This window comes from Ictalurus punctatus, chromosome 10 (assembly GCF_001660625.3).
Source record: "Ictalurus punctatus breed USDA103 chromosome 10, Coco_2.0, whole genome shotgun sequence".
Classification (NCBI taxonomy): Eukaryota; Metazoa; Chordata; class Actinopteri; order Siluriformes; family Ictaluridae; genus Ictalurus; species Ictalurus punctatus.
The window spans coordinates 4,455,001-4,475,139 of NC_030425.2; the positions used below are offsets into that span (position 1 = coordinate 4,455,001).

Here is a 20,139-nt window from a genome sequence, read left to right on the forward strand (position 1 = left end):
TGACTGGTTCGTTAGTGTCATTTGGAGCTGCTGTTGAGGCAGCTGAAATTCAAGATATATATTTTTTTTACCAAAATATATTTTTTTAATTACACAACAATAAGCACAATTACTATAATGAACTAAATAAATGCATCTCAAATAAAAAAAAATGTAAAATTAATGTAACTTTTTTTTTTTTTTTTACATTTTGGAAAAATATAAGATGTAAGTAACCTAGAGATCAGTTGAGATCATTACTATAAATTAACAAACGTCTGTAGCTCTCTCGACTACAGTGGGGGAAAAAAGTATTGGAGGCGTCAACATTTTATTCAGTAAATATATTTCCTGCGAGGCTATTTACATGTAATTTTCACCAGGCATCAGTATTAACTCAAAAAATCCGGAAATATAAAAAATTCACAACATTAAAGTCCATAAATAGAGTTATGTGTAATGAAGCTGAATGACAGGAAAAAGTATTGAACACGCTAACTGCAATGTACTGAATACTTAGTGAAGAAGCCTTTGTTTGTAATGATGGCTTCAAGTCACTTCCTGTATGAAGAAATTAATGGGCAGCAGTTTAGTTGCATTCAAGTCCGGTGATTGACTGGGACATTCTAACGCCTTGATTTTTTTCTCTGAAACCAATTGAGAGTTTCCTTTGTTGTGTGCTTTGGATCGTTGTCCTGCCGGAAGGTCCACCCACGTCTCATCTTCATCATCCTGGTGGATGGCAGCAGATTCTTCCCAAGAATCTCCTGGTAAAGGGCTCCATTCATCGTTCCTTCAATTATATGAATTCTGCCAGTACCATGCGATGAAAAACAGCCCCACACCATGATGCTTCCACCTCCAAATTTCACTATTGGAATAGTTTTTTTAGGGTGATGTGCAGTGCCATTTCTTCTCCATACACGGTGTGTGGTGTGTAGTATGACATTCAAAAAGTCCAATTTTTCTGGTATAATTACTTACGGATTTCAGCTGGTTCCTTATCTTACCCTGCCTTGAAGAACTGCTTTTTCTTAGTGTGTTCAAAACTTTATTCCCGTGTCATTCCACTTTATTACACAAAACTTTATTTAGGACTTTAATGTTGTGTTATGTGACTTTAATTCTTTATATTTCCGGATTTCTTGAGTTAACACTGATGTCTGGTGAAAATTTCATGTGAATAACCTCATTGAAAGTATATTTACTGTAAAAAATGTTGATGTGTTCAATACTTATTTCCGTCACTGTATGTATAGCCCCAACAGCTAAATTCAATTACAGCTTTGTCATTGTCTGAAACACACCACATATTAATTTTAGGCTGGTTATTAATATATTACTATTATAATATGGATATTGGAGGAACATAAAATATGAGGACATCTGAATTAGGGCAAAGGAGGTAAAAGTGGGTCTTACATTTACTGGAATGATCCACATCAAGGATAACTGTTCTGTTCCCATTACCATTTTGGGCATACACCTGAGTAAAAATACAGTGTGAAGTCCACTATCAAAATAATGCAGTGGTTCCCAAAGTTAGCACTGGCTAATTACTTTATAAACCGCAAAATGAAAGTCAGATAAGTGTGATCAAATGTCAGTACCTTAATTGTATATTGTGTTGAGTAGTAGAGGTTTGTGAAATGAAAATCACAACTCATTCCATTGCAGTCTGTTTTATTGTCTTCCAGATGATCATTAATGTAGAGCTCTGCGAAGATCTTTCCCGGATCACCATTCCAATTGTCGATTGAACAGCTCACTTTGAAAGCATTATGGCTTTCAACTTTTGTTGTTGGACCTTTTGTGTAAGACGGTTCTATGAGAGAAAGAAGAAAAATCAAAGAAATTAAATGATTTTAAATTAAATTGCTTAGTTTTGAAGGAGGTATGACATTGTTTATGCTTCAGTCTTATACCAGAAATTTGCTTTCGTAATATGTGCATGAAGAATATGTTTTCAGCACAGTTTTATGTCTTAGATGTTATACATGAACATGCCCGTGTTTGTTTTATTACTTGTTATACAGTGCTCATAGATTAATGTTATATACTGTATAACCTTTCAACCGAATCAAACATACTGAAACATAAACTGAATCAAACATACTGAAACACTAAACAACATAATGGAGAGAGATGAGGATCATTAACCAGCAGGTGGTTGCAGTTACAGAGAGAAGTCATGGACCATTCAAGCGGAACTGATCACCACGTCATGATGGCTCTTGCTTTCCAAAGACATCAATTCTGTTTTCTTTTTCTCAGACAAGATCTGATGTCTGTGTCTGTTTCCATATAATCTATATGTGCAGGGTTTTATTTTTTATTTTTTCTTCTTCTTCTATTTTTGAAATACCAGTGACACAATAATACAGGTCACCAATAATAACTTATTTATATCTTTATTATTACATAAATAAATATACATTTTTGAATTTATTAAACAACCATTTTGTGGTCATTGTGGTGGCTCTGCCATCATATTGTGATCAGTTTAGCTTGAATGTGTTGCTGTTATTTTGCTTTCTTTTAACGTAGGTTCTATAAAAGAAAGAAGAGAAATATTAGAATTTATGAAACTTTAACAATAATTGAACCTTAAGCTTATGCTTCAGTCTTATAGCAGAAATTTGCTTCGGTAACATGTGCATTAGCAAGAAGAATACACTGAACATTTAAGTCATACTGTATATATTCATGCCTTAGATGCAGTATATGAACATTTCCTTGTTTGTTTTAAAGCGTATTAATCCATAGATTGGTGGTGTCATGTCAGTGCTGGAATCAGCAAGAAACTCCACTTCCCAGAAAACACTGCTGACTACACAAGGGACTACAATCCCCATCACCCTATCAAACTCCTCCATCTATTCATGCGCACTTGATCCCAATCACACACACACACACACACACACACACACACACACACACACACACACACACACACACACACACACACACACACACACACATACACACACACACACACACACACACACACACACACACACACACACACACACACACACACACACACTATTTAGTATATACGGACTTGCAAGAAAGATTCTTTGAGAAATTGTGGTGGTTTTTGTGGTGGTTTTTGCATCATGTTGTGATCAGTTTGGTTTTAATTAGTTGTGGCTTGAATTTGCTACTACTGTCTATGTAGACACGACTTCCTACTGGTTAAAGATCCAATTCTGCTGTGTCTTAAAAGAAATAAGGAGCTGGACCATGAGAAAGAAAAAAAATAATAAGACAACAACAACAGTTTTAAGATGTAGTGAGAATAGATAATGGCTTAATTGGGGTTTGATCAAAAGAGAAAGAGTGGGAGAAAGAAAGGAGGACAAGGTTCATGGGACTTGGAACTGTACATCTTTTCTCAACAAATAAACAAATATTGCAATGATTATGTATCAGATCAACACTTGGGATTAGTGGTCATGGTTAGTTATTATGCATTACTAACACCATCAGACATGAAAACTAGAAAATCCTGTGCAGTACTTACGTCCAGGCCAGGTTTTTGTAGTTTTGGTAGTGGTATTAAATGGTTTGTTTTCATAAGCCGCTTCAAACTCACAAGTATATACCGTAAAACTTTTCAAATTAGAAAATTCACAGGAGTTCTTGGTACAGTGCCCTGACATGATAAAATTCATAATGAAGTATAACTGTTGTATAATGATTAAAAAGACAGAAGAACATTTGAAATGAAGAGGACACATCTGTAAAGCACAGGGACAAACCTTTTAAATAGCTGGTGGAACCTGGAATGAAATAGAAACACAAAGATTTCTAAGATTAAAAAAGAGAGATCTTGCATGATTCTTCTAAGTTTACTATATAAGAGAATGTTTTCCTACCATTTTTACACGTTACATCCCAGGTGAAGTCTGTGGTAATCGATGGACAGTTCTCGCTATCCAATTGCCAGGATGCATGAATGCTATTATGACTTACAGAGAGACTGGGCTCATTCACTATATCTATAACAGAGAGAGTATTTACCTGCATTTTTTTAACCTCTCTAGATTAAATAATAGTGACTGTCATTGAGGAATTATAACTTCTTATACTATTTATTAACACTTTTGAAATCCTAGCTATAGGCCACTTAGTTTGCTCAGTGGTGATCAAAAAGTGTTTGCAAAGGTATTGGTCAAATGGTTGGGCAAACATGTTGCTTCTTTAATCCGTTCTGATCAGACAGACTTTGTGCGGGACAGAAAATAAGTTGTCATTACATGCTGATGACTTGTTTTTGTACATATCTGAATGTGCCATGTCATTACCTGCTCTATTGGAGTTGATAAAACACTTTGGTACCTTTTCTGGTTTTTCAATTAATTGGGAAAGGAGCATTTTTGTTCTCTTGAGATGCAAGATTTCTAATCTCTGTCCCATATAATATTATAAAATTAATATCAGACTTAAATTTCTTTTCCCACTTCACTTTATATTCCATTTCTCATACAGCTCTCATTATGCTTTGACACAAGAGTTATCCGTGACCTATTTGTTTTGTTGATATCACCTTAATGTCATCTTACCGGCTGATGAGGTTCTCACTGCATAAGAAAAATGCTGAAATTGAGACAGTGCCCAAAATAATTGTCTTAACTGTCTTCTCTGAGCAGATTTTGTGTTGTTTTGTACTTTTATATTGTATTAAATGTCTGTTTATTATCATTTGTATTAAAGTATTTTTGTTTTCAAAAAGTTGTCACCTTTTTAAAATGAATTTATTGTTTGTTTGTATTTTTTTATGAATCAGCTTAGGATGTCACTAACAGAATTTCACTGTGCGATACACTAAAAGACACTAAAACTTTTAAATCCTTGAATACTAGATTAAAACTTCTACAGTGACAGTTTCACACTTTGACCAGGCTGTATACTCAGATTTATTCAGTTCTTTTTTTCATAAAATTACAGTGACGTTAATGTGCGAGAGAACTCAGCTCGGTAAAAGAGATCATTATTAGCAACTTGCACACGTCCAGTTTGTGTCCACTGACTTACTGAAGCTAATGTCATTAGAGAGAAGGTCAGGATGATGTGCCTTGGTCAAAACACTTCTATAAGGCTTTTTTATAGGGTCTGATACTCAGATAAATTACCAACTTACCACAATCAATCTTAACTGGGACGGGATCACTTGTAATTGTTCCATTCCCATAATCATATGTCCCAGTGCAGTTATGATTATGAATAGGTTTCAAATCTTTAAAATCTGCAACTGCTGAACCTACAAAGAATAAAGTTTTTTTGTTATAAGCATCATTATTATGTGTTACATCATGATTTATTTATTTATTTATTTATTTATTTATTTATTTTTGTGGCAATAAAACAAACAGTTGCTCTTATTAAACAGTGCAAGCATTTATAACTTCAGTGCTTACCATTGCAGTTGTATGTGAGGTCTTTTAGGCAGTTTGAAGGCTGATTGTCCCAACGTAATTTCGTAGGGAACTCGTTTGTATAATTAATAACAGGCTTTACTGCAACAGACACATTTAAGAATTTATTTTCCAAAACGTTTCTTCCACATACTTTACGCACAGCTATATTTAAGCCTTTGTAATTTGGGTGTGCAAATTCCAAAACTGTGCTATGTGTTATTAATACAATACATCCTACATTAATTAATTAATGAGATTTATTAATTAGAGACTGTATATATAATGTATACAGTATGCAATGTAATATATATGTATTTTTATGTTCATCATGTACATTAATAAGTGCAATATATACCTGGGGGAAGTGTGAAAGGGATAGATTTCTTGCAGGGATCTCCTTTAAAAGTCACGCTATAGTCAGTGCAGGAGATACTGGTATCGAGATCAATACATTTATTCAAATCCCATTTGGTCTCAGAACACACTTGTACTTTTGCCCCAGTTATGTTCAACGTGTGGTTTACATCTGAGTCAACTGCCAAAACAATCAAATTAAATAAAGCTGTTAAAATTCTTTTCTTATTACATATAATAGCCACTTTATTATTAGTTGAATAAAGTAGTGTACAAATTCTGTACACAAAATTATATATTTAACTTACCTAATTCTCTTGTTTTAAAAAATCCAGTCGTGGGGTTACAGGAAGGAGTAAGAGTGACAGCGTAATTTTGGCAAGGCTTAAATGATTTAAGTGATATTGGGAAAGACTCTTCTGGCCATGTTTTTATACTGCTTCCATCTGATGTGTCTGTGAATTTAATCTTGTATTTGACTGCTGAGTCATTCTTGTCAATTTTCACTGTCACAGTATCGTTTTCTTCTTCGAGGGTGTAGTTGCCTGTAAAGAAATGTTTTCATGAACATTGTGAAAAAAACAATATCATGATCATAAACAGAAGAACTTTTGCTTTGGAATTGATGGACTTGTACTTACACTTGGGGGATGTCTCTGTGGAGTACAAAGAATGACAAAATTATAGAATATATATTTAGATGAAATATAAATATAAAGACAATAATAAGGTGTGTGTGTGTGTGTGTGTGTGGGTGGGTGGGTGAAATATGCAGCTGTGTGATCCATCATTGTCTTGTTACCTGTTGTTGTGCTGGTTGTGAGTGGGGGTGAGGTTGTGTTCATGATGGAGAAAGTGCGTGCGGAGTCAGAGATGCTTGCTTTTATGTTTTCTGCAAATTGTCAACAATGTCAGTAGGTTGTGAATTACAGCAAAGCTGCTAATAGTACAATCTCCATGATACACAATGACAGGATTAGTTAGTATGATGCTCTAAAAACAAAGTTACACATCATTCAGTGTTTAAATGTTTTTTAATCCAATCTTTCATCCAAATTGGGATATTTTATTAAATATAAACATTTCTGACTGGTTGGACCTGTTGGGACATACTGTATTCAGGGCAGGCTGTAATGTCTGTGTTGAGGAAAAGCATCTAGTAAAAACTATTATCAAAACCTTCAGTGCATGTATTCTTCACAAAAGTGATTATTACCTGCTGTAGTCATGGTTACGGTTGCACGTGAGTGTTGATGCTTGGTGGTGTTTGGGAGCAAGGCTGTTGTGTTATTGTCTGCTACTAGAACAAGTATAATACATGAGTATATCAACATGCATGTAATACAGCATGTAGCAAACGTATCTATGTATCTATAGTCGCATCATAACCACTGATCACATAACTTCATTCCCCTCATCAATCAAAATAAGAAAATTTTACCTGTTGTATTCAAAGTTGTGTATGATTGGTGTTGATGCTTGGTGGTGTTTGTGGGTAAGCCTGCTGTGTAATTCTCTGTTGTTAGAACAAGCATGAACACGTATGCAAGACTGCATCTAGGGTGATGCTATAACAACTATAACTGGACTATAACTGGACAAACTTCTTTCACCTGATCCTAGAATCTTTTCTAAGTGTATTATGAAACATTATTTAAGGTCACTCTATAGAATGCTTTAAATGTTAAGGGGGAAAGCCAGTGTATTTTTATTGTTTGTGATTGGTGTTGATGCAAGGGGGTGCTTGGAGGAAAGTCTATCATGTAATTCTCTGTAGGTAGAACAAGCATGATTATATCAATATGTACAGTGGATATAAAAGGTATATACACCTCTGTTAAAATGGCAGGTTTTTGTGAGATAAAAGAAAATTGCAACCTATAAAAAATGAAGTGAAATGTGATCATGAACATTTGGGGTGTGTGTGTGTGTGTGTGTGTGGGGGGGGGGGGGGGGGGGGGGTTGTATTCGGGGGTAGACTTACACCCTTAAACTAATACTTTGCTGTAAGCACCTTTTTGATTTTATTACAGCACTCAGTCTTTTAGGTTAAGGCTACTAACTTAGCACATCTTGACTGGGCAATATTTTCCCACTCGTGCTTGCAAAAATGTTGTAGATAGCGAGGGCATCTCCTGGACACAGCCCTCTTCAGGTCACCCCACAGATTTTCAGTCAGATTTAGATTTATCTTCTTTTGGTGAAGCTAATCTGTTGTTGATTTGGATGTGAACTTCCTCTTCATTTTCAGCTTTCTAGCAGATGCCTGAAGGTTTTGTGCCAAAATCGACTGGTATTTGGAGATATTCATGATTCCCTCCACCTTGATTTTAGCCTTAGTCCCAGCTGAAGCCAAACAGTTACAAAGCATGATGCTGCCACCACCATGCTTCTCCGTGGGGGTTGTGTTCTTTTCGTGATGTGCAGTGTTTGTTTTTGTTTTTTTTGGTTTGCACCAAACACACTTTTTGGAGTTACTGTATGGCCAAAAAGTTCAACCTTAACACATTTTGCCATATGGTTTGGGTGACTGGATGTAAAATTTGGCAACATATGTAAGTTTTGGTTTCTGACTAGCCACCCTACTCCATAGCCCAGACATGTGAAGAATATAAGAGATTTCTGTCACATGACCAGTATTGGCCAGATATTCTATTTCTGTAGCTCCTTTAATGTTGATGAAAATCTCTTAGCAGCCTCCCTTAACAGTTTTCTCCTTGACTTCTCATTAATGTGTGAGTGACACGCTGTTCTTTGTAATTTTACTCTTGTTCCATATTTTGTCCACTTGTTGATGATGGCCTTCACAGTATTCAATGGTACATCTAATGCCTTGGAAATTCTTTTGTATGCCTCTCCTGATCAATATCTTTCAAAGATGAGATCCCATTCATGTTTTGTAAGATCTTTGTGGACACTGGCCTTAGCAGCAGAATATGGAGAAATATGATGATGACAAGATGATGTCAGAAAAATCCTACAAGAACAACTGTACTTGGGGGAAATCAGAGTCTCTTTATTTGATGGCGGGTGTATACTAACTAATACTTAACATGACATTGAATGTGATTGGTTGATTCTGAAAACAGCCACATCCCCAATTATAAAAGGGTGTGCACACTTGTACAACCAGGTTATTGTTTTTTATTTTTTTAATTATTTTTCTTTTTTATCCTTAAAATGTGATCTAGGTTGTAATTTCATATTGAGGGTGGGAAGAGTTCTGACATGATTTATCTTGGTTTAATTTTTTTTACATCAAAAAAACCTGACATTTTAACAGGGGTGCATAGACTTTATATATACTGTACACTGTATGTAATACTGCACACACCAGACATGTATATGTATGTATAATCACACCATAAACACTTATCACTTAACTTCATTCCTATCATTCCCTACAATAGGAGGATATTACCTCGTTCATTCGAAGTAGTGTGTGATTGGTGTTGATGCAAGGGGGTGCTTGGAGGAAAGCCTGTTATGTTCATCTCTGTTACTAAAACAAGTAGAATGCATGAGTATATCAACACATATGCAAGACTGCATCTAGGGTGATGCTATAACAACTTCACATAGACCAATATAAAAAGAAGAGATCATGACCTGCTCCAGCTGTGGTTATGTTTGAATGGCTGGAGTTGCGTGCGGGTGTGCCTGTGTCGTTATTGCCTGTCACCAGAAAAAAAAAAAAAACTTATTATCTTTGAGATAAGTGGACGATAACTGGACAAACTGCTTTCACCTGATCCTAGAATCTTTTCTAAGTGCATTATGAAACATTATTTAAGGGTCACGCTATAGAATGCTTTAAATGTTACGGGGAAAACCCAGTGTATTTAAGTTCAACTTCCTGAGTAACTTTCAAGGTGCATAAATCACAAGCCCAGGTGACTGGAACAATTATTTGTAGTTGCCCAGTGGACACTTTGTCAGAAAAAGACAATAATCATGGATTTGTTCATTTCTTTCAGTCTATATTAATGCACTTAACTAGCTAACTAGCATGCTGTACATGATTATGTTATGTTAGCTACTACTGTATCTAGTCTAGTTAATTGGCTTTCTGTGGAATTTAAACATGAGACTGGGCAGCACACTGGAGCTTTATTAACCTGGCAACCTAACTAATGAATTTCTCAGTTCTCCACCCCTAGCTTTTCATCACTGCTGTCTGATTAGGGCTTAAAAACAATTCTACGTCCATCCATCTTCTACCACTTACTCCTTCTTCAGGGTCGCGGGGAACCTGGAGCCTATCCAGAAAGCATCGGGCACAAGGCAGGGTACACCCTGGACAGGGTGCCAGTCCATCGCAGGGCACAAGCACATACACACTCACATTCATACACTACGAACACTTTCGACACGCCAATCAGCCTACCATGCATGTCTTTGGACTGGGGAAGAAACCGGAGTACCCGGAGGAAACCCCCACAGCACGGGGAGAACATGCAAACTCCGTACACACAGGGCCCCGGTGGGAATCGAATCCCCGACCCTGGCGGTGTGAGGCAAACGTGCTAACCACTAAGCCACCGTGCGCCCTGATTCGTTGCCTTTTAACATAATTTTTTCTTTTTTCTCAATGATTACACAGCAACATTATATAATCAATATATATAATTATAGACTATATGTGTGTGTGTGTGTGTGTGTGTGTGTGTATGAAATATGCAGCTGTGTGATCCAGCATTGTCTTGTTACCTGTTGCTGTGCTGGTTGTGAGTGGGGGTGAGGTTGTGTTCATGGTGGAGGAGGTGCGTGGGGAGTCGGAGGTGCTTGTGCTTGAGTTTTCTGCAAATTGTCAACAATGTCAATAGGTTGTGAATTACAGCAAAGCTGCTAATAGTACAATCTCCATGATACACAATGATAGGATTAGTTAGTATGATGCTCTTAAAGCAAAGTTCCATATGATTCAGTGTTAAAAAAATTTTTAGCAGTCTTTTAATCAGTTTTTAGTCTTTTATCCAAATTGGGATATTTTATTAAATATAAACATTTCTGACTGGTTGGACCTGTTGGGACATACTGTATTCAGGGCAGGTTGTATTGTCTGTGCTGAGGAAAAAGGATCTAGTAAAAACTATTATCAATACCTTCAGTGCATGTATTCTTCACAAAAGTGATTATTACCTGCTGTAGTCACGGTTACGGTTGTATTTGGGTGATGATGCGAGGGGGTCCTTGTGGGTAAGCCTGTCGTGTAATTCTCTGTTGTTAGAACAATCATAATACATGATTATATCAACATGTACAGTGGATATAAAAGGTATACACATCTCTGTTAAATGGCAGGTTTTTGTGAGGTAAAACAAAGAAAATAAATTTTAAAAAACCCTTCAGTGTGAAATTGCAACCTATAAAAATAAAGTGAAATGCAATCATGAACACTGGGGGAGGGGGGTATTCGGGGGGTTGACTTACATCCTTAAACTAATACTTTGTTGCAAGCACCTTTTGATTTTATTACAGCACTCAGTCTTTTTGGTTAAGGCTACTAACATAGCACATCTTGAATGGGCAATATTTTCCCACTCTTGCTTTCAAAAATGTTGTAGGTAGCGAGGGCATCTCCTGGACACAGCCCTCTTCAGGTCACCCCACAGATTTTCAGTCAGATTTAGATTTATCTTCTTTTGGTGAAGCTAATCTGTTGTTGATTTGGATGTGAACTTCCTCTTCATTTTCAGCTTTCTAGCAGATGCCTGAAGGTTTTGTGCCAAAATCGACTGGTATTTGTAGATAATCATGATTCCCTCCACCTTGATTTTGGCCTTAGTCCCAGCTGAAGCCAAACAGCCCCAAAGCATGATGCTGCCACCACCGTGCTTCTCCGTGGGGGTCGTGTTCTTTTAGTGATGTGCTGTGTTTGTTTTTGTTTTTTTTGTTTGCACCAAACACATTTTTTGGAATTACTGTATGGCCAAAAAGTTCAACCTTAACACATTTTGCCATATGGTTTGGGTGATTGTATGTAAGTTTTGGTTTCTGATGAGCCACCCTACTCCATAGCCCAGACATGAGAAGAATATAAGAGATTTCTGTCACATGACCAGTACTGGCCAGATATTCTATTTCTGTAGCTCCTTTAATGTTGATGAAGATCTCTTAGCAGCCTCCCTTAACAGTTTTCTCCTTGACTTCTCATTAAAGTTTGAGTGACACGCTGTTCTTTGTAATGTTACTCTTGTTCCATATTTTGTCCACTTGTTGATGATGGCCTTCACAGTATTCAGTGGTACATCTAATGCCTTGGAAATTCTTTTGTATGCCTCTCCTGATCAATATCTTTCAAAGATGAGATCCCATTCATGTTTTGTAAGATCTTTGTGGACACTGGCCTTAGCAGCAGAATATGGAGAAATATGATGATGACAAGATGATGTCAGAAAAATCCTACAAGAACAACTGTACTTGGGGGAAATCAGAGTCTCTTTATTTGATGGCGGGTGTATACTAACTAATACTTAACATGACATTGAATGTGATTGGTTGATTCTGAAAACAGCCACATCATCAATCATGAAAGGGTGTGCACACTTGTACAACCAGGTTATTGTTTTTTTATTTTTTTATTATTTTTCTTTTTTTCCTTAAATTGTGATCTAGGTTGTAATTTCATATTGAGGGTGGGAAAAGTTCTGACATGATTTATTTTTGGTTTAATTGTTTTTACATCACAAAAACCTGACATTTTAACAGGGGTGAATAGACTTTATATATACTGTACACTGTATGTAATACTGCACACACCAGACATGTATATGTATGTATAATCACACCATAAACACTTATCACTTAATTTCATTCCTATCATTCCCTACAATAGGAGGATATTACCTCGTTCATTCGAAGTTGTGTGTGATTGGTGTTGATGCAAGGGGGTGCTTGGAGGAAAGCCTGTTATGTTCATCTCTGATACTAAAACAAGCAGAATGCATGAGTATATCAACACGTATGCAAGACTGCATCTAGGGTGATGCTATAACAACTTCACATAGACCAATATAAAAAGAAGAGATCATGACCTGCTCCAGCTGTGGTTATGTTTGAATGGCTGGAGTTGCGTGCGGGTGTGCCTGTGTCGTTATTGCCTGTCACCAGAAAAAAAAAAAAAAAAAAACTTATTATCTTTGAGATAAGTGGACTATAACTGGACAAATTGCTTTCACCTGATCCTAGAATCTTTTCTAAGTGTATTATGAAACATTATTTAAGGGTCACTGTATAGAATGCTTTAAATGTTACGGGGAAAACCCAGTGTATTTAAGTTCAACTTCCTGAGTAACTTTCAAGGTGCATGAATCACAAGCCCAGGTGACAGGAACAATTATTTGTAGTTGCCCAGTGGACACTTTGTCAGAAAAAGACAATAATCATGGATTTGTTCATTTCTTTTAGTCTATATTAATGCACTTAACTAGCTAACTAGCATGCTGTACATAATTATGTTATGTTAGCTACTACTGTATCTAGTCTAGTTAATTGGCTTTCTGTGGAATTTAAACATGAGACTGGGCAGCACACTGGAGCTTTATTAACCTGGCAACCTAACTAATGAATTTCTCAGTTCTCCACCCCTAGCTTTTCATCACTGCTGTCTGATTAGGGCTTAAAAATGATTCTACGTGCATCCATCCATCTTCTACCGCTTACTCCTTCTTCAGGGTCACGGGGAACCTGGAGCCTATCCCAGGAAGCATCGGGTACAAGGCGGGGTACACTTTGGAAAGGGTGCCAGTCCATCGCAGGGCACAAGCACATACACACTCACACACCCATTCATACACTACGGATACTATAGACATGCCAATCAGCCTACCATGCATGTCTTTGGACTGGAGAGGAAACCAGAGTACCCGGAGGAAACCCCCACAGCACGGGGAGAACATGCAAACTCCGTACACACAGGGCCCCGGTGGGAATCGAATCCCGGACCCTGGAGGTGTGAGGCAAACGTGCTAACCACTAAGTCACCGTGCGCCCCGATTCTTTGCCTTTTAACATATCTTTTTCTTTTTTCTCAATGATTACACAGCAACATTATATAATCATTATATATAATTATAGACTATATGTGTGTGTGTGTGTGTGTGTGTGTGTGTATGAAATACGCAGCTGTGTGATCCAGCATTGTCTTGTTACCTGTTGCTGTGCTGGTTGTGAGTGGGGGTGAGGTTGTGTTCATGGTGGAGGAGGTGCGTGGGGAGTCGGAGGTGCTTGTGCTTGAGTTTTCTGCAAATTGTCAACAATGTCAATAGGTTGTGAATTACAGCAAAGCTGCTAATAGTACAATCTCCATGATACACAATGACAGGATTAGTTAGTATGATGCTCTTAAAGCAAAGTTCCATATGATTCAGTGTTAAAAAAATTTTTTAGCAGTCTTTTAATGAGTTTTTAGTCTTATCCAAATCGGGATATTTTATTAAATATAAACATTTCTGACTGGTTGGACCTGTTGGGACATACTGTATTCAGGGCAGGCTGTAATGTCTGTGCTGAGGAAAAAGCATCTAGTAAAAACTATTATCAATACCTTCAGTACATGTATTCTTCACAAAAGTGATTATTACCTGCTGTAGTCACGGTTACGGTTGTATTTGGGTGTTGATGCAAGGGGGTGCTTGTGGGTAAGCCTGTCAGGTAATTCTCTGTTGTTAGAACAATCATAATACATGATTATATCAACATGTACAGTGGATATAAAAGGTATACACATCTGTTAAATGGCAGGTTTTTGTGAGGTAAAACAAAGAAAATAAATTTTAAAAAACCCTTCAGTGTGAATTTGCAACCTATAAAAATAAAGTGAAATGCAATCATGAACATTGGGGTGGGGGGGGTATTCGGGGTGTTGACTTACACCCTTAAACTAATACTTTGTTGTAAGCACCTTTTGATTTTATTACAGCACTCAGTCTTTTAGGTTAAGGCTACTACCATAGCACATCTTGACTGGGCAATATTTTCCCACTCTTGCTTTCAAAAATGTTGTAGATAGCGAGGGCTTCTCCTGGACACAGCCCTCTTCAGGTCACCCCACAGATTTTCAATCAGATTTAGATTTATCTTCTTTTGGTGAAGCTAATCTGTTGCTGATTTGGATGTGAACTTCCTCTTCATTTTCAGCTTTCTAGCAGATGCCTGAAGGTTTTGTGCCAAAATCGACTGGTATTTGTAGATAATCATGATTCCCTCCACCTTGATTTTAGCCTTAGTCCCAGCTGAAGCCAAACAGTTACAAAGCATGATACTGCCACCACCATGCTTCTCCGTGGGGGTCGTGTTCTTTTAGTGATGTGCTGTGTTTGTTTTTGTTTTTTTGGTTTGCACCAAACACACTTTGTGGAGTTACGGTATGGCCAAAAAGTTAAACTTTAACACATTTTGCCATATGGTTTGGGTGATTGTACGTTTTGGCAACATATGTAAGTTTTGGTTTCTGACTAGCCACCCTGCTCCATAGCCCAGACATGTGAAGAATATAAGAGATTTCTGTCACATGACCAGTATTGGCCAGATAGTTTCTCCTTGACTTCTCATTAAAGTTTGAGTGACATCCTGTTCTTTGTAATGTTACTCTTGTTCCATATTTGGTCCACTTGTTGATGATGGCCTTCACAGTATTCAGTGGTACATCTAATGCCTTGGAAATTCTTTTGTATGCCTCTCCTGATAAATATCTTTCAAAGATGAGATCCCATTCGTGCTTTGTAAGATCTTTGTGGACACTGGCCTTAGCAGCGGAATATGGAGAAATATGATGATGACAAGATGATGTCAGAAAAATCCTACAAGAACAACTGTACTTGGGGGAAATCAGAGTCTCTTTATTTGATGGCAGGTGTATACTAACTAATACTTAACATGACATTGAATGTGATTGGTTGATTCTGAAAACAGCCACATCATTAATCATGAAAGGGTGTGCACACTTGTACAAACAGGTTATTGTTTTTTATTTTTTAATTATTTTTCTTTTTTTCCTTAAATTGTGATCTAGGTTGTAATTTCATATTGAGGGTGGGAAAAGTTCTGACATGATTTATTTTTGGTTTAATTGTTTTTACATCCCAAAAACCTGACATTTTAACAGGGGTGAATAGACTTTATATATACTGTACACTGTATGTAATACTGCACACACCAGACATGTATATGTATGTATAATCACACCATAAACACTTATCACTTAACTTCATTCCTATCATTCCCTACAATAGGAGGATATTACCTCGTTCATTCGAAGTAGTGTGTGATTGGTGTTGATGCAAGGGGGTGCTTGGAGGAAAGCCTGTTATGTTCATCTCTGATACTAAAACAAGCAGAATGCATGAATATATCAACACGTATGCAAGACAGCATCTAGGGTGATGCTATAACAACTTCACATAGACCAATATAAAAAGAAGAGATCATGACCTGCTCCAGCTGTGGTTATGTTTGAATGGCTGGAGTTGCATGCGGGTGTGCCTGTGTCGTTATTGCCTGTCACCAGAAAAAAAAAAAATATATATATATTATCTTTGAGATAAGTGGACTATAACTGGACAAACTGCTTTCACCTGATCCTAGAATCTTTTCTAAGTGTATTATGAAACATTATTTAAGGGTCACTCTGTAGAATGCGTCTAGTCTATAGAATGCGTTTTAGTCTAGTCTATAGAATGCGTTTTAGTCTATATTAATGCACTTAACTAGCTGACTAGCATGCTGTACATGATTATGTTATGTTAGGTACTACGGCATCTAGTCTAGTTAATTGGCTTTCTGTGGAATTTAAACATGAGACTGTGAAGCACACTGGAGCTTTATTAACCTGGCAACCTAACTAATGAATTTCTCAGTTCTCCACCCAAAGCTTTTCATCACTGCTGTCTGATTAGGGCTTAAAAACGATTCTATGTATTTTAACATAATTTGTTTCTCAATTACTACACAGATACAGTATATAATCATTATATATAAGTATAGGCTATATATGTGTGTATGTGTGTGTGTGTGTGTGTGTGTGTGCGTGTGTGTGTGTGAGTGAAATACGCAGCTGTGTGATCCAGCATTGTCTTGTTACCTGTTGCTGTGCTGGGCGTGAGTGTGGGTGAGATTGTGTTCATAGTGGAGGAAGTGCGTGAGGAATCAGAGCAAATAGTACAATCTCCACGATAGGCTATATATATATATGTATGTATGTATGTATGTGTGTATATATATATATATATATATATATATATATATATATATATATATATATATATATATATATATATATATATATATCCATATCCACACACATACATACATACATACATATATATATATATATATATATATATATATATATATATATATATATATATATATATATATATATATATATATATATATTTATATAAAATATACACACACTTTAGCATTAAAGATGCTTAGATATCCTGTGGGTGAGCCCAAAAATGTACACTGGCTGTTCACAAAACCACAAACCAGCACCTTTTGTTAGTTTTGGAATGAATATAATAATATACAAAGAAATGAAAGGTTTGTGTTAAAAGCAAAAAGAGATATATGTGCTGTAACATTTCACAATTTGATTGGTAGTGTGCATGTAACGCAATACAATGAGTCAGGAAAAGAGGTAGAGAGAGAGAGAGAGAGACTAATTCATAATTCAGTTGAAAACTACATAACCAGTCTGTTTTCATATTTTTAACAATGGTGAAATGACTAAAAGAAAAAAAAATGACGAGTATCGTTCTTTCCAGTCCGAACGGACAGATGAATTTGCATATTTGGAAGTAGCATTAATGGTAAATAATGTTCAATTTACTCTCACTTACTCATTGCATCTTGTATTGATTTACCTTTTGATGAATCTATCATAACTGATTAAATGACATCCAAGTGCCATCTACAGGCCTATTAGGTGAAGTGCAACAGTCCCAAACTGCATGCATTTCTTATGTTCAGAAATTATATTTTCTAAAAAGTTTTTATCTTCATTGCCTATTTTAGACCGGAATATTGCACACTCTGAACATTGGAAAATGTATTATTAATTTTAAATTCATTTACTTTTTAACATTTGATATTTAGACAGAATCCAAATTCAACTCTAGAAAATCTAATGAATCTGGATATGCGTGAAAGTAATTTATGAAGGAAACGGTTAATGTCTAACAAATCTGTAGTTATAAAAAGAGAGAAGTGGTTTAATGAATAGCTGAAACCATACACAAGACTAAGAACATGTATGGACTTCAGTTTATATTCAGCATCGTGATTCCTGATTTATCAGATCAAGAGGACAACAGTAAATGAAATATTACTATAGAGTTAGGGTGAGCACTCTTAAAATGATCTCTGTTTACAAAATAAAGTACAAAATAAGGTTCTAATTGTGACATTTCCTTAAATAGTAGTCTGAGATTTTATTAATCTGTTATTAGTCACATATACATTACAGCACAGTGAAGTTCTTTTCTGTGCATACCCCAGCATGTTAGGAAGTTGGAGTCAGAGCACAGGGTCAGCCATGATACAGTGCCCCTGGAGCAGAGAGGGTTAAAGGCCTTGCTCAAGGGCCCAACAGTGGCAGCCTGGCCGTGCTGGGGATCCAACCCCGACCTTCTGATCAGTAACCCAACGCCTTAACCGATAAGCCACCACTGCCAAATATGTTACTGACATATTTCACAGTAAATCTATGTCAATGTTTAGAGTAGCTTAGAGAAACTGACTGATGTTTTACTTTGCTATGCTCTCGTAAAATCTTATCGTAATTTTGAATCCTGACGATGCCACGGTCACGCATGGCCGAGAACCTAAATTGTCTGTGCTCTCTGGAAGGGAGGGATGGCTGACGCTTTCTCCCCTGTCAATCACAGAGACACTAGCCAATCGTGTGTGTCTGTGAGCTCATGTATGCGGAGGAGACCGCGCTTTCCTGCAGCATGAGCAGCAGTTTGAAAAGATGCGGTGGGCTGGCTTCACTTGTCTCAGAGGTTAGCCTTCACCCTCCCTGCTATGATGGGGAGAACTGACTGGTGGGTGGGAAATGGGAGGTGACCAAATTTAGGAGAAAAATAGCATGGTGATCTCCAGGGTCTGGGTTACTGAGAGTGAAGTCGCAGGTGGGGTCTTGACTGAGGGTGAGAGTTTGGGAGAGCTTGGAGTTTTAGTGAGTGCAAGACTGATCAGAGTGTGTGATGAAGGTGGTGATGATGATGAGAAGACCCTGTGTTACCTTGAGTGGAAGCTAGGGAAACTGATGGGGTGACTGTAGGTGTTACTATAACCATACAAAGCAATGGTGTAAGCTATATGAAGCACACTCCACGGAAACATTGATGCAGCAGCTTAAAATATGAAGCTTTCAGCAATGAATCAGCAAATGCTGTGGACAAAAATATTGCACATAGTTATATACATCATAGCATTTTATATTTATAGTTTGACACTTTTGGTTGTAGGAATTCATTTAGAACAAAAATGATGTGGGATATTAGGGAGACAGAGTCTAACAGAAAAAAAGGTATATGTGTGTGTGTATGTATTTTTGTTTGTTTGCTTGTTTGTTTTTGATACCTGCTGTATACATCATACATGACCATATTCCTGTCCAAGTCTAATAAATTATCAAATGGAGGCGCACCATCGACAGTGGCTTATGTATAGCACAGCCTGGTTGTTATAGCAACGAGTGCACAAAAGCTATTTCAGTTTTTTAACCATAGCTTTCTGTGCACTGTAAAACCCTTTTATTTTGAGTAGTACTTTGCTGTAACTTTTCTGAAGACTGAGGGTTTTACAGTACACATAGCTTCCTGAAAAACCCTTCCGCCCTTTTCCCCAGCTGAGAATACTTTGCTTTCTTTACTTGGATGCGTGTAACGTGTTTTCAGGAAAGTTACAGCAAACTGCTACTGAAAAAAACTGCAAATGTTGTACTGGATATACAAACCACACTGTCATTGTCACTGATCAAATCCACATTGTATTTCGAAAGTAAATGTTAGAGTATATACAGGGGGGGGGGGATAAGTGTTGGACGAATCAACATTTTTTTCAGTAAATATATTTCCAGTGAGGTTAATCACATAACATTTTCACCAGACATCAGTATTACCTCAAGAAATCTGGAAATATAAAGAATTCACATTAATAGGTCCATAAATAAATTTGTGTAATAAAGTGGAATGACACAGGAACAAAGTATCGAACACACTATCTGAAATTTACTATTATATTTACTATATAATTATATAATTATATTTACTATAATTTACTATTAATAAATTGGCAGGTAAATGCATCACATGAAACAGATCTAAATTAAATGATCATTATATATATATATATATATATATATATATAT

General features: G+C 36.7%; 1 protein-coding gene across 19 annotated transcripts in view; it reads right to left on the reverse strand.

Moving 5' to 3' along the window:
• LOC108270762 (uncharacterized) overlaps positions 1–20,139 on the reverse strand; it is an 82,834-nt gene that overhangs the window by 5,489 nt on the left and 57,206 nt on the right. For 3 of the 19 annotated variants that reach the window (XM_053683085.1, XM_053683092.1, XM_053683090.1), the window contains 20 exons: positions 13,911–14,000; positions 12,794–12,859; positions 12,606–12,686; positions 10,899–10,976; positions 10,467–10,556; positions 9,366–9,431; positions 9,178–9,258; positions 7,198–7,272; positions 6,973–7,056; positions 6,559–6,648; positions 6,398–6,412; positions 6,065–6,301; positions 5,758–5,937; positions 5,403–5,501; positions 5,126–5,245; positions 3,861–3,983; positions 3,744–3,764; positions 3,506–3,637; positions 1,590–1,804; positions 1,402–1,465 (listed from right to left, as the gene is read on the reverse strand). In XM_053683085.1, the coding sequence (XP_053539060.1) occupies positions 1,402–1,465; positions 1,590–1,804; positions 3,506–3,637; positions 3,744–3,764; positions 3,861–3,983; positions 5,126–5,245; positions 5,403–5,501; positions 5,758–5,937; positions 6,065–6,301; positions 6,398–6,412; positions 6,559–6,648; positions 6,973–7,056; positions 7,198–7,272; positions 9,178–9,258; positions 9,366–9,431; positions 10,467–10,556; positions 10,899–10,976; positions 12,606–12,686; positions 12,794–12,859; positions 13,911–14,000 (2,007 nt within the window). Of the gene's footprint in view, positions 1–1,401; positions 1,466–1,589; positions 1,805–3,505; positions 3,638–3,743; positions 3,765–3,860; positions 3,984–5,125; positions 5,246–5,402; positions 5,502–5,757; positions 5,938–6,064; positions 6,302–6,397; positions 6,413–6,558; positions 6,649–6,972; positions 7,057–7,197; positions 7,273–9,177; positions 9,259–9,365; positions 9,432–10,466; positions 10,557–10,898; positions 10,977–12,605; positions 12,687–12,793; positions 12,860–13,910; positions 14,001–14,341; positions 14,484–20,139 lie in introns of those variants that run through there. The other 16 variants (XM_053683086.1, XM_053683083.1, XM_053683084.1 and 13 more) reach the window with 15 other exon arrangements.